Below are 12,764 nucleotides of genomic sequence, written 5' to 3'. Positions count from 1 at the left end.
TTTGATTTTTTGATTTTATTGATTTCAAGTATAGTTCTAGTTTCTGATTATTTTATTCCTGTACCTCCCTGACTCACACTCTGTCCCTCTTGTCGGTCCCTACAGCTCAGTTAAAACTGGATATATCTCCAGCTCCAGAAAACCCCCACTATTGCTTGACCCCTGACCTTCTGCAGGTTAAACCTTACCCAGACAGCAGAGTACGCCCAACCAGGGAGATCCTGGAGTTCCCTGCCAGGGATGTCTATGTGCCAAACACCACATACAGGTAAGGGAAAAACACATTTGATGATGAAAAACAAAGTTGTGTTTTTTTATTGTATGAGTAAAGTAAGATGAAGCCTACTTTCCAAATTATGTGTCATTTGATTTCAGAATAAAAGCTGTTGTAACAGTTCGATTCTCTGTATTCAAGTTGACATAATATAACACAAAGTCATTTCATATGTTCATCCATGAAAATATTACATTTCAAAAGCTACTTTTTGGGCTAGAAAGGGCAGCACCTCAAATTAAAGCTTGGTCACTTTTTCATCCAGGAATCATTCCATGCCCAGTTATCCTGACACATTGTTCTGTTAATGATTAATTAATCTCCAAAAAAACAGTTCTTTTTGTCAAGGTTTTTTAGAGAGATGTGTTATTAGCAGTCAGTTTCTGTTGACCTGGCCTAAATTTAGCAGACCTTGTTTGTCTGTAGATAACCAGGTGACTTCCTATTGTAGATTAACTAATAACAGATGCCAGACCAAAGTCATCCACCAGAGAGAGCCAGCAGAACATGATATCACTTCAAAATGATGTTTGGGTTCATTAAACTGGAATGTAAACTGGATGTAGCAGCTAAACTTTTTGCAAGATGTTAGTCGTAGGTTTCAGGCCATGAAGCAGGTTTTTGTTAGTTCAGCACAAAGTTGAAGAATAACACTGAAAAGTTGAGTCATGTTTCATTGATCAAGAGTTTATTTTGTTTTCATAAATACATCATTTCTAAAGCACATTACTACTTTTCAGATCAGGGTATTAGCATTAAGCACATTTACTGCAGAGGGACATTGTCATGATGTTCAAGAGTCAATATGACTCGGTAACATAGGACATACATAGGAACTACATTTTTCTTAAAAATAAAAGCTTAGCATGAACATGGTTTAAATACTTCACTTTGAGTAAAAAAAAACAAAGAAGAAAAACTTTAACAGTGTGCTGCAAAAGCTATGACCCTCCAATATTTGGTCCTGTGTTGGTCTACTGGTTATTTCTATGATACCAAGGCTGAAGCTGTGTAAAAGCCTTTCTGGAGAGAATTAACCAGTGTACCGTTCTTGAGATGTTGAAGATGCAGAGTGGCTTTAAACCTTGACTTGTGTAATTCATGCCTTATGTACCAACTTGTATTAATACCTGTAACTGCAGAAAAACATGCAAGGATTTCACACCACAGGATAAAATACGTTTTAAATATCTTAGCTGACACAGATGCAGTATAAACATTGAAGTTCACAGACAACATTTGACCACCAGTATGAGACGTCACTGTGGAATTGCTCTGTCATCACCTCTCATTGTTTTCTGTCTTTCTGCTGTTGTACTGTCACTTTTTCCAGCCAGCACTGAATCAGTTTGCTGATGTGGATCAATATGTCCATTTTGCAAGTGATAGCACATGTTGCATAATGACGCATCTACTGTCCCCACTGGACCAGACCCAATAGGTTAATGACCTTCGTGGCACGGTGGCAGTGTTGCATCATTGCATGTTCAGCGTTTTCTGACTTGTGACATTTTCGGCCTATTTTTCGCTCGATCAGCACCAACTTCAAGAACTGGGGTAGGAAGCAGCCAGTTTAACGTGGCAAATAAACTTAAGGACTTGTCATCACACCGGGCATGAATCATGCATCTGTTAGTTCACTTGCTGAGCATATTTGTTGAGAGTGGCAGAGGTGTTGGTGACTCTTTGGTTTCAGTTGAATCTCTCTAAAGCAGAGGATCGTCGTATGGTGATCTTGGCGGCCTTGAGAGAATATGAGGGCCCTGTTCCAGGCTTCCAGTAAATACCTTTCCTTCTCATTGAACGTCCCTTGGCCCTCAACCACAAATACCTTCCGTTTAGATTGGTCTCTCCGCAGACATTGAACCACCAACCACCTGCAAAGGAGTCAGAACAAGAGGCACTCATCAGAGAAATATTGCTTAGTTTTTATCATTGGTCTTGTACCAAATCAACCTGTAAATCTCCTTACCTGTGTAATTACGAGCACAGTTGGTGCTTCTGTGGTGGTCGTTGTTTCTGTCTTTTGTGGAGAATCTCACACCGGTGCTGTTGGCCATGGGATCAGACAGGTCACCAGAGAAGTGGCTGACATGGATAGTGTAGTCCTTGGAGGGACCCTCCAGTGAGAAGTGGTACTCAGCCCAGTGCCTCTCCTCCTTCCAGTCTTCCAGATCAATGCGCAGGATGTAAACTCCCTGATTCACCAAGCTGTGGATCTTCTTCAGGCCCAACCAGAAGTCCTCTGAATAACACATCAGTCAGGTTTTATTATTAAAGCATAACTCCCATATTGTAAAAAATGACCACATCAAAGAAATCTCTTAAAGATTACAATCCATTCAGTTAACTATTAGTTTCAACTTAGGCCCCAATATTTTGTAGAGACTAATTATTTAAATTGTTGGAAAATTAAATAAATTTGAGGAATGCATTTACATGCACTTGTTTTTTATTACCCTGCTGGGTATTCCAACAGAAATCATTCAGCTTTAGGCCTGAACCACACGTATATGGAAATTTTTTTGATCAGATATCTTTGTCCTCGTTTAAAAAAAAATCTCCGTCCACACCACAGAAATATCTCTGTCCATACAAAGAGGCCAAACTGAAAACAATCGCCTCTGAAGCCTCCAATGCCAAGCCTGGCCGATAAGTGGCAGGTTAGCAAAATGTGAAAACCATAGAAGAATAACGTTATGAGCATGCGGAGTCAAAAAACGTTGCTACAGTGACTTGTTGCTAGGCGCTTGACGTCATCGCGTCAACACCACCTCCGTTTAACACCGCTACACGGATCCACTCAACCAGATATTTTTTTATTTCTTCACTTTTTTATCCGTTTTTAAAAATCTCTGTTTATGTGGGTGAAATCGCCGTGTTCATGTAGTTGAGAGGCCCGATTGGACAGAAAAATGTGCGTTTAGGAATATATCCATATATGTTTGGTTCAGGCCTTCATCTTTGGACAAGAAATTGTGCAAGATCTCAATCAGTCAAGAGTTGTGACTCAATCTTATGCCTGCAGGAATCATTACTTTGAATGTGGTATGACATAAGAGCAGTGAGGGCTGGAGGAAAAACTGCCAAAACATCTGATATGCTTAGTCAATACAGGAAGCCACTTTGTCAGTTCAGAGCTGATACACAACAACTGCTGCTTCCCATGACTAAGCTCTCAGGAAGTACTTCAAAACACCCACATACCAAAGATAGACCAGCTCTCCAGTGCTTTGTTCAGATATTTTGGGAGCTTGAAAACCAAATTTAAGAATGAGGAAATTAAATGTAGAACAAAAAATCTTTAAAACACTTACTTTCTAGATTTCCAAAGCCTTTCTCATACTTGTCCCATGTTTGGTCAAAGTCCTCTGAACCATCGACCCTGCGCTGGATGACAGTCAAACCTCCATCTACATAATGATTAGAAATACACTTCAGCTCAATTTATAGAAGTAAACAACACAAAAGGTTTACACAAGGAGCAGGAAGTTATCTAACCGTAGATAATGTGAATGAATACATCCACTCTACTGACTGGCCTTCAGGCAGTTTGTTTCAGTGACTGACCCCGTTGATTATATTTTGTTGATGTGTTATTTGCTTGTTGATTGGTGACGTTCATAAATGCCAATGCTTCAATTTACAAATGTCACTGCCTCTAAATAGAGAAACAACAGTTTGTTGCACTCAATTTGAACTGGCTCGTCCAACCCACCTAAGCTCATTTCACAGTACACGTTGAATGGCTCAGATTGGTTCGGCTTGATAACATAGATGCCACTGTTTGCTTCTCCTTTGTTAAACAGGTCACTGCAGTCTGTGGGGAGGTCTGAAACACAATAGAGGACAACATAAAATGAAAGCACCCACCCCCTCTTTTTAAACATGTTTACATTCAAACCAACATTTTGATAAATTTATAAACCAAAAAAAATCTACCATTTGTGTCCAGTCCAGTTGAGTTTTCCGACAGGTATTCAAACAAGTCAGAAGCTGTAGATTCAGCATTTGTTAGCTTATCGGCGGTATCTTGAAAGTTGTCATAGCTTAGCTGCAAGAGAGTGCAAACAAAAAAGTGATAGTTACTAATGCTATCAGCCCACAATTCATATGTTTTACTTCCAGTTGGAGTTATTGGAGTCAAGAAAGACACAAAAAGTTGCATAGACAGTTGAAATTACTGCAAGAAATCTTTCGAAACTGAGGATCATTTGTTACCTTTTCCTCTAGATTTTTAATCTTTATCTTCTGGTGGTCAAGCTGATCATGCTGTTCCCTCACAGCGTTGAGGAGATTGGTGATTGTCTTTTCTTGAGCTTCAATCACCTCCTGTAAAATGAGATGATAGAAACAGATTCAGTCCCCGTTACAGTCAGATGTGAAAAACCAAGGACATGCTAGGTGCTAAGAATTAAATGACCAAATCTTCTTCTTTAATTTACAAAAATGCTTGTTATTAATTTACAAGATTGTAGCTGGTAACGAATTTGAGATTTAAGATCTACAGCAGAATACAAACATTTATTAACACTGCTTTTCTTTCACCGCTATGCATCGTCAAGATACACTGAACAGAAGTTCATAGACCTTCCTAGGCAATGTGGCATGCAGTTTTGAAATAGTTTTAAAACTGTCTAGTTCATCTTCGTACCTTTAGAGTTGTGATTTCCCCAAGCTGCTCAGCAGGGATAAAGCTCTGTGACAGTCCCTTCAGCCGCTCCTCCAGGCTCCCCACTTTACTCTGCAACTGCGTACGCTCCTGCAGGATGCTGTTGATCTTGGAGTTTATTTCAAGCGACAGGTTTCTGATTTCTTCATTGTTAGTCTTCAAGAAATTGGTGGTCTTCTTCAGCTCCTCCTCCTCCTCTTTGATCTCCGACGTCACCACCGAAAGCTGGTAAAAAGAGCGGTCGAAAATGTTCAGCCTCTGGAAGATATCGTTGATTTGGCCTTTGGTTTTGTGGACAAACTCCCGTAAACTCTGGCCCAGCTGAAGCAGGCCGTTTGCTAGTAGTCGAACATCATCCAGCATGGCAAAGCGAGACTTTGCCTCGGTGGGACTCGGGTCTGTGGTTAAGCCCTGAGAGGGAAGGGTGGTATACTCTGTTACACCAAAGTTGTCCAGAGGGATAGAAGCGCTGTAACTGACGAGCAGCAGCAACAACAGGCAAAAGAGCTTCATCGTGACTTTCTTGTCCGGTCCTGTTTGTTGAAGATTTGGTATAAGAGTTTCACTGCTTATCCTGTCCTCTACTTTCTGCACAGCACTCAGAACTCTGTCCCCTCTCACTGCCTCGAACTTAGACTTCCTTGCTGGTTAAATGATGTGAGAGCAGCAGCCTGCCCTGTGTTATATACTGCCCTCTCAGTAGAGGAGGGGGGATTAGCTGATCATTAAACCCTACTATGTTTTAGCTCTGTGCCCTACCTCCCCCCAAATCCCTCTCGAGCCCTCCCTCTCCTGAACAAACAAATCACAGCAGTGAGCAAATGACATACAAGTCCCCCCCTTCTCTACTGCCCATTTAACCCCAATCCCCTCTCCATACCACACCCTGCTCTGCTCTCCATCTGTGGTGCAGAGCTTTGGCTGATCAGCAGAAAGCCAACAATGGCCATCACCGCTTTTTGATGGATCGTCAGTCTGATCAATCTCAAACCTTATAACCCTGCGCACACTTTGCTCTGATTGATAACGCTGAGTGTAATTAATGCTCTGGGGTTTGATTTAGCATCATGCTAAATCAGCCCAGCACCCAGTTCTCCTTCTTTCCCTCCCTCCTTCTTCTCTCTTCGTGCTGGGAGGGGAGCGAGCCTGTCGTCTGAGCCGGGGTTGAGCTTCTGGGCATGAATGATGTTGTAGAGTTTGGACAGTGTGTACTCATCATCTCGGTTTTATAGCTCAGCCCTGTCATTTTTTATCAACCTTGTCATGCCAAGTGTGTTTTTTTTTATGCCAGGGGACATGAAATGGAGATTATATATAGTTTTCTGATTAGCTTGCAGCTTTAACAGGATCAGCTCTGTACACAGAAATAACTTAATGGGAATTTCTTATTTAGTTGTTTTGGGAAGACTTGCAATGTTGGTGAAATATGTTCACTTTAGCCAGAGGAGGAACCAATCAGTGAAATGACTCAGTGGAGTATTTGATTGGAATATGATGATTTATACATTTGGCAACTAGTGCTATGTGGTTCTCAATTTCTAAAGTGAGGTTTTTCTCTTATAGGGTGTAAAAAAAGCACTCAAAACCAAATTATTGCTTTTTCTTGCACCCTGCTCAATTTGGCACATCAAAGTTGAACTGAAACTATATTTTTCAATGTGTAATCCTCTTATTTTCCTCTTATTTTTTCACGTCAGCTGTTTAAATGTAGGGGGCAAAAAGGTGAAACCCATTATAGAATGTGTTTTTTGTTTTTTTTGGATTTTTGATTGGCAGAAAGTGTTGGTATGTTTGGATCATCACCTCTAGTCAACTTTGGTTTGAGAAGGAAACATTTTAGCACTTTGGCCACTGCTGTGCACCTTAATCTTAATGAGCTTTTCCCCAGTATATTACAGTCATAGGGGTGGATTACTTCAGTGCACTGTAATAAAAAAACAGCAGGGTTTTTCATATGTGTTACAGAGGGAAAGACTCCTATAGAAAAAAAAATAATGGTCACAGATTGAATGAATGTTCCAGGACTTTGCTCAATCAGCATAAAACTTGCAATAATTACCAGTTCCTTATATTTCAGCACAGTGGTTAGCACTGTGGCTCCAGAGCAAAAGGGTAAAGGGTTTGAGCGTGAGGTTCCAGAGCTGTTTTGCCAGTTTTTATGCCTAGTTTAAAATAAAGACAAATATGACAGTGCAGCACTTCAGCAGTCAGTCCAAGTAAAGGATGCAGTTTTGTACAGCTGTGCTTTTCCTGCATCACAATGTCATCAAAATGAACTCATCATCGGTAACCACTAACAGTTATTATGGTGCATTACTCCACATCCTTTGTCTGAGATATTTTCTTGTCTGTTTGATCTTTTTCCGTTTGATCCAGAGTTTTGATGACCTGTCTTTTGCTCATTGGTTGGATTTTGTGTAAACTCTCCACCAACTTTTAGTCCAATGCCGAAGTGATTCTTTGTCTCGTTTCATGTGATCAGTTAATGCAGCAAGTGTAGAATATCAAATCAATAAATCCTGCACTTTGTGTTACATTGATCAGAAAATGCATGGCTTTGCAGTGTTGCAGTCTGTGCCTTCCTTGGCTGAATTTCTCTAATGGCAAGCTTTAGCGTCATGGCTCTAGAGCAGAAAGATACCTTCTTTCTACTTTGCAGTACAAGCATCAGACTGCATCTCACAGTTTCATCTCCAGCTGTCAATTTATGTCATTTCAAATTATATTAGTTCTTTAAAAACAGATTATTCAGAAATATGAGTGAGCTTGGCATGAAGGTCAATCTGTTGCCATTTGGGTTTCAAGTACAAGTAGATCAAAATTAGCTCAGTTGTACAACTGTAAAACACAGAGTCTAAAGTTTTAGTAAAAAAGAAATTGTGTATGTCCACAGAATCTGAGCAAGATCATCAGTAAGAGAAAATTTAATTTACAGCTTTAATGTAGTAAATGTTTTTAATTCTAAAGAAAAAAGGTAGATAAATTTACTGTTTAATAGCTTTATACATTTGAAATTTACTGACAGTGGTTGTCCAACTGTTAGGCAGTTTGTTTATTATCCATTCATTCTCTGCACTCTCCAAATTGCATGAATCTTTGGGCACCTGGCCTATTTGAGAGGGGTGTATGCTGGTCTATGTTTAGAGTTGGTAAACAATGACTCAAATGGGGAAGATATCCAGCTGTAACTGGAGTAAGGAATGTATTAGGACAGGTACAATGCAGGGTTTGCTTTTAGGCTATCCCTGAGTACTGATTAACCTAAGTTCAATTTGAAGAGGAGGACTGACCAATCAGTGATGCTTCATGTTTCAACACAGTGAAACCATTTTAACCTAAAGTGAGGACATAATGTATGAAGGGTACCAGAAGAGGATAAGTGAAATTTCTGTCATGGATGGACAAAAAGAAGATTCCCACGCTTCCATGTCAGTTGTGGTTACAGCTGTGGTCTCAGTGGGGCTGCCCCCCACAGGCCAGACTACGTCATTGTGGTTTATCAGCTGATCCCAGGTTAATTTACACTTCCTTACTGTAGGCTCTTCTCCTCTCATTGAACCAAGGAACAAACATTTTTAAAAGAAAAGTGAAGTATTTTTACATTTGCTGATAAAAAGTGTTATTGATGCACTCCCGCTTTTAATCTTTCCTTTTTTTCTTGAGTTAAACAGTATTGGGCAGAATAAACCAAGGTCAAATGTGTAATTTATTCTAGGGCCACGGTACTTGTCATGTAGTCTGAATTATAAAGATAATACTTACTCTAATGACCACAACTCAATCTCTAGATGTGTATTATTTATTAAACCTTTTTGCAGAGATTCTTTTTTTTAATTAAGAACCCTCATGTTTTATGAGAAAGTGTAGAAGTAGATTTTTGGTAGCAAGAAATGTAATTTTTATTGCCATCTTCTTCTACATAAACGGCATTCTGTGGATTTATATCGTTTTTTTAGTGTTTTTTTGCATGCTTATATTTAGGGTTGGATACTAAAATGTTGTGCTGTTTTCTCTTCCTCTGTGTTTGTACATGTCTGCCTACCAGGAATCTGCTCTATGTGAACCCCCAGAGTCTAAACTTTGCAAACCGACAAGGCTCTGCCCGCAACATCACAGTCAAAGTGCAATTTATGAATGGAGAGGATCCCAACAATGCAATGCCGGTATGTCTTCATCAAATTCATTTGACCAAATAAAACTTCCAAAATACACTGAATCCCCTTTGTCATGTCGGCCATTGAAGTTTTATGTGTTATTTTGATATCTAATTATGTATATGAGGAAGTGAAAACGATCACTGTGTAGTTAACAGAGCTTTGCAGTGGCTAAAATGTCACTTTTTTAATCTTCCAGGTGATCTTCGGTAAGTCCAGCTGTGCAGATTTCTACAAAGAGGCCTACACTTCTGTGGTGTACCATAACAGGTCAGTATGTTAGATGTAGTTGTCTTCTAGACCAGTGGTTCTCAAATGGGGGTATATGTACCCCTGGGGGTACGCAAGGGCACTCCAGGGGGTACGCAAGATTCAAAAATGTATATTAAAAAAATATATCAACCAAGAAAAATCCCTTTAACACAATTTATTCAATCAATGTTTGAATCCAAATAAGTTTAAGTTCCTAAACTGAGTACTTTATCCAATAGACACTAATTGTACAGTGCTGTTTTACTTTTTTTCATTCCCACCAAAACTAATTAGCGCTTCTTAGGGGGTACTTGGCCGAAAAAATACATGTCATAGGGGGTACGTCACTGAAAAAAGTTTGAGAACCACTGTTCTAGACAGCACTGTTTGGAACCTGTGATTGTGGTTATCATTAAACAAAAATTATAAAAAGCTAATTCAAGTATCCCAGATTCACTAGTGTTCTCTGTTAATTTAATAGGAGTCCAACATCCACTCTTACACTTCCATTATCGCTTTTGATGGCATTCATTAAAGAACAGGTTGAGTCAACCTTCTGGTCAGTGTCAAGTGGTGTCCTTGGCACAATTTTCTCCCATCTTTACGAAAGAGCTTAGGGCCTCTAACATTTTATCACCACCATTAGGTATTTTTTTTTTACGGCATTGAGCAATTTGTCATTAGTCATCCAGGGGTCACACCTTTAGGCTTAAACCTGCAAATAATGTGCAACTGTGCTACATAAGGATGATCACTTTATCAGTTGTAGTCAGGATTACACTTAAAATTCTCACTAATTCTCTTGTAAAACAGAAATGTATGAAGAAATCTCATTAGAGTCAAAAAATAAAATGACTCTCACAGTAAATTTTTTTAAATCAGCAAAGTACTGGTCATCCCTGAAGCTTCTTTCTGTTTCATAACCAGAATATTTGTTCCCATAAGAAGTGAGGGCCCTTAGCTGACCTTTTTTAAGTAGTTTTGTTCACTTCTAACTTTAAAGTGTTCCCAGTGGTTTTGTTGGTGGGCCTGCTGTAAGTTGTGGTTGTTTATTTGGAGCATTGGCCCTACAGGCACAGTTTTCCCTTGGGGTACTACAAAGAATTCAGCTGAAGTGACAGTATGTTATGCAATTTATTATTAGATGGGCTGACTTTCACTATGAGGTACTGCTTGTTTTGCAAACACGGATCCCAAAGTTATAAATGGACTCAAAGCAAAATCTATAGTTGTAGAAAACGTACAATTTACACATATATTTGTGCACAAAAAACTACTATTATGAAAGATTGGACCCTGTTTAGCTGGAATCGGGCAAAAACATTTCTACTTAGCTTCCAAAATGAGTTGTTTAAAATTCTTTGGGAAAGCTTTTGGAGGATGATTGACTTGTCCCCTCTTGGAAACATGTTTTATGGAGTGTACACTGGTATTTAGAGGGAAAGAAGCAGGCAATCATTTGAGAAAGGCTGATAAATCCTTTTTGGCCCTGAACTTTTTTATTGGTAACAATTAAACAGTCACCCTTTGGCAAGAACTTTATCTAAAGTCAGACACTAGTTTGGTTTTATTGTGTGGTCAAGCAACAAGAAAACCGTAGTAGATGTTCACATAATTGAGGCTGTATTTTTTTGGTGCAGTGAACTTAAAGTGGCACTCCAAACAAGAATCTTGTGTTCCCATATTGAGCAGCATGAGTATATGTTTTTTATAGTTTAACTTTGCTGTTTTTGTTTTTTTTTATCAACAGATCCCCAGACTTTCACGATGAGGTCAAGATCAAGCTGCCTGCCTCCCTCTCAGACCACCACCACATTCTCTTCACCTTTTACCATGTCAGCTGTCAGCAGAAGCAGAACACACCATTGGAAACCCCTGTGGGGTACACGGTATGAAACAGTCAAAGAGTTTGAGAAGAATGTTCAAGTTTACATTTGAGACATAAAAATAGGTTTAGAGTATGATCTTAAACAAAAGCCGTACTCTCCTATGTGTTGTCTCTTAATTGCTTTTTCTCCATCTGTCCCCAGTGGATTCCCATGCTGCAGAACGGACGTCTTCGAACAGGACACTTCTGTCTGCCGGTCTCTCTGGAAAAACCACCACAATCCTACTCTGTTCTCTCTCCAGATGTAAGAGACTGATTTCTTAATATGAAGCTATTTCTGTTATAGGTTACGTTTTATATATGATAAAGAATTTATGTGCATCAGTCAACTCAAGTGAAGTGTTGAGTTGAGTTAATCTTGGAAGACTCAGCCCTTAAACCTTGGAATTTCAAAAGAATCTGAGCCACGGTCATTTTTTTTAAATACTTGAAATGTTTGTTACTACTGAAAATTAATCCTGGTTGTCGTTTCTTAAGGTTCCTCTCCCAGGGATGAAGTGGGTTGACAACCATCGAGGGGTGTTCAATGTAGAAGTGGTGACTGTTTCAGCCATCCACACACAGGTAACAATATATACAGTATATAGTACTTTTTCTAATCATCCTAGTCCTTCTCATCCTCACAGTGGAGCTCAGTACTTCATCTTAGCAGGGAGAAAATGCTGCTACAAAATGAGAGTCATGCTGTAAAATGTAGTTTTTACATTTTGATTCTTACAGAGATTTCTGGTAGAAATTCACTTACGGAGAAAAGAAACAACACTGTTCTCACTTCAAGACAGTAATTCGTCCCTAGCATCAGTTTATTAGTGGACAAACCTCACCTCGGCAGTAATTTACGGAGTCTACTCCATCTCTGTGTCGGTCGGGGTGTGGAGGGCTTGACTGTGGTCCCAAGGAGCCTAACTGGGACTAATGCGCTCATAAATCACCTCTCCTGGCGCAGATTAGACTTGCTGGACTCTGCTGTGTTCTTGTAGAAGCCTTCGTTTTGTGGTTCCAACTTGGTGAGCCAACTTAAGACAAGTAGATCCTAGCTAACTTTTGTTTGTCAACTACCCTCCAGGTTTTCTTCTTTAACTTTCTCTCCTCAACATTTTTTCCAAGCTGTGTTACTCCTACTTTTTGCTTATTTATCTCCTTTTACACTTTGTTCAGTCTTATCTTTTTCTCCATGTTGTCTTCTAACACTTTTGTCTTACTTTCTCTCCTCCTGCAGGACCAGTACCTTGATAAGTTCTTTGCCTTGGTCCATGCTCTGGACGAGCACATGTTCCCTGTCAGGATAGGAGACATGCGCATCATGGAGAACAACTTAGAGGCTGAGCTGAAATCCAGCATCGCAGCGCTCAACTCTTCCCAGCTGGAGCCAGTCGTCCGGTTCCTTCACCTTCTGCTCGACAAGCTGGTGCTGCTTGTCGTGCGGCCACCAGTCATTGCTGGGCAGATAGGTACGATGTTTTATTAGTCTCAGCTCAGAAACCGTAGATCATGTATTGATTATACTCAGAGGTGTTAATCTCC

General features: G+C 39.8%; 2 protein-coding genes across 16 annotated transcripts in view; one reads left to right on the top strand and one right to left on the bottom strand.

Moving 5' to 3' along the window:
• The window catches only part of dock7 (dedicator of cytokinesis 7), a 46,382-nt gene that overhangs the window by 9,646 nt on the left and 23,972 nt on the right, over positions 1–12,764 (top strand). For all 15 annotated transcript variants that reach the window (XM_074669146.1, XM_074669145.1, XM_074669144.1 and 12 more), the window contains exons 14-20: positions 106–268; positions 8,992–9,109; positions 9,300–9,370; positions 11,103–11,241; positions 11,383–11,484; positions 11,718–11,804; positions 12,460–12,691. In XM_074669146.1, coding sequence (XP_074525247.1) covers positions 106–268; positions 8,992–9,109; positions 9,300–9,370; positions 11,103–11,241; positions 11,383–11,484; positions 11,718–11,804; positions 12,460–12,691 — 912 coding nt within the window. The remainder of the gene's footprint in view (positions 1–105; positions 269–8,991; positions 9,110–9,299; positions 9,371–11,102; positions 11,242–11,382; positions 11,485–11,717; positions 11,805–12,459; positions 12,692–12,764) is intronic.
• On the bottom strand, positions 976–5,584 carry angptl3 (angiopoietin-like 3). Its single transcript, XM_074668535.1, has 7 exons — positions 4,929–5,584; positions 4,496–4,606; positions 4,217–4,328; positions 3,993–4,106; positions 3,592–3,687; positions 2,247–2,519; positions 976–2,151 (listed from the first exon to the last, which is right to left on the bottom strand). Exons 1-7 carry the CDS (start codon positions 5,457–5,459, stop codon positions 1,967–1,969), a joined length of 1,422 nt encoding a protein of 473 aa, XP_074524636.1. The 5' UTR covers positions 5,460–5,584; the 3' UTR covers positions 976–1,966.

This window comes from Halichoeres trimaculatus, unplaced genomic scaffold (assembly GCF_033239565.1).
Source record: "Halichoeres trimaculatus isolate MK-OKI-2021-1 unplaced genomic scaffold, fHalTri1.1 fHalTri1_scaffold_4, whole genome shotgun sequence".
Lineage (NCBI taxonomy): Eukaryota > Metazoa > Chordata > Actinopteri > Labriformes > Labridae > Halichoeres > Halichoeres trimaculatus.
Note: the sequence above shows the minus strand (reverse complement) of the source record. Positions and strands in the feature narration are given on the sequence as shown.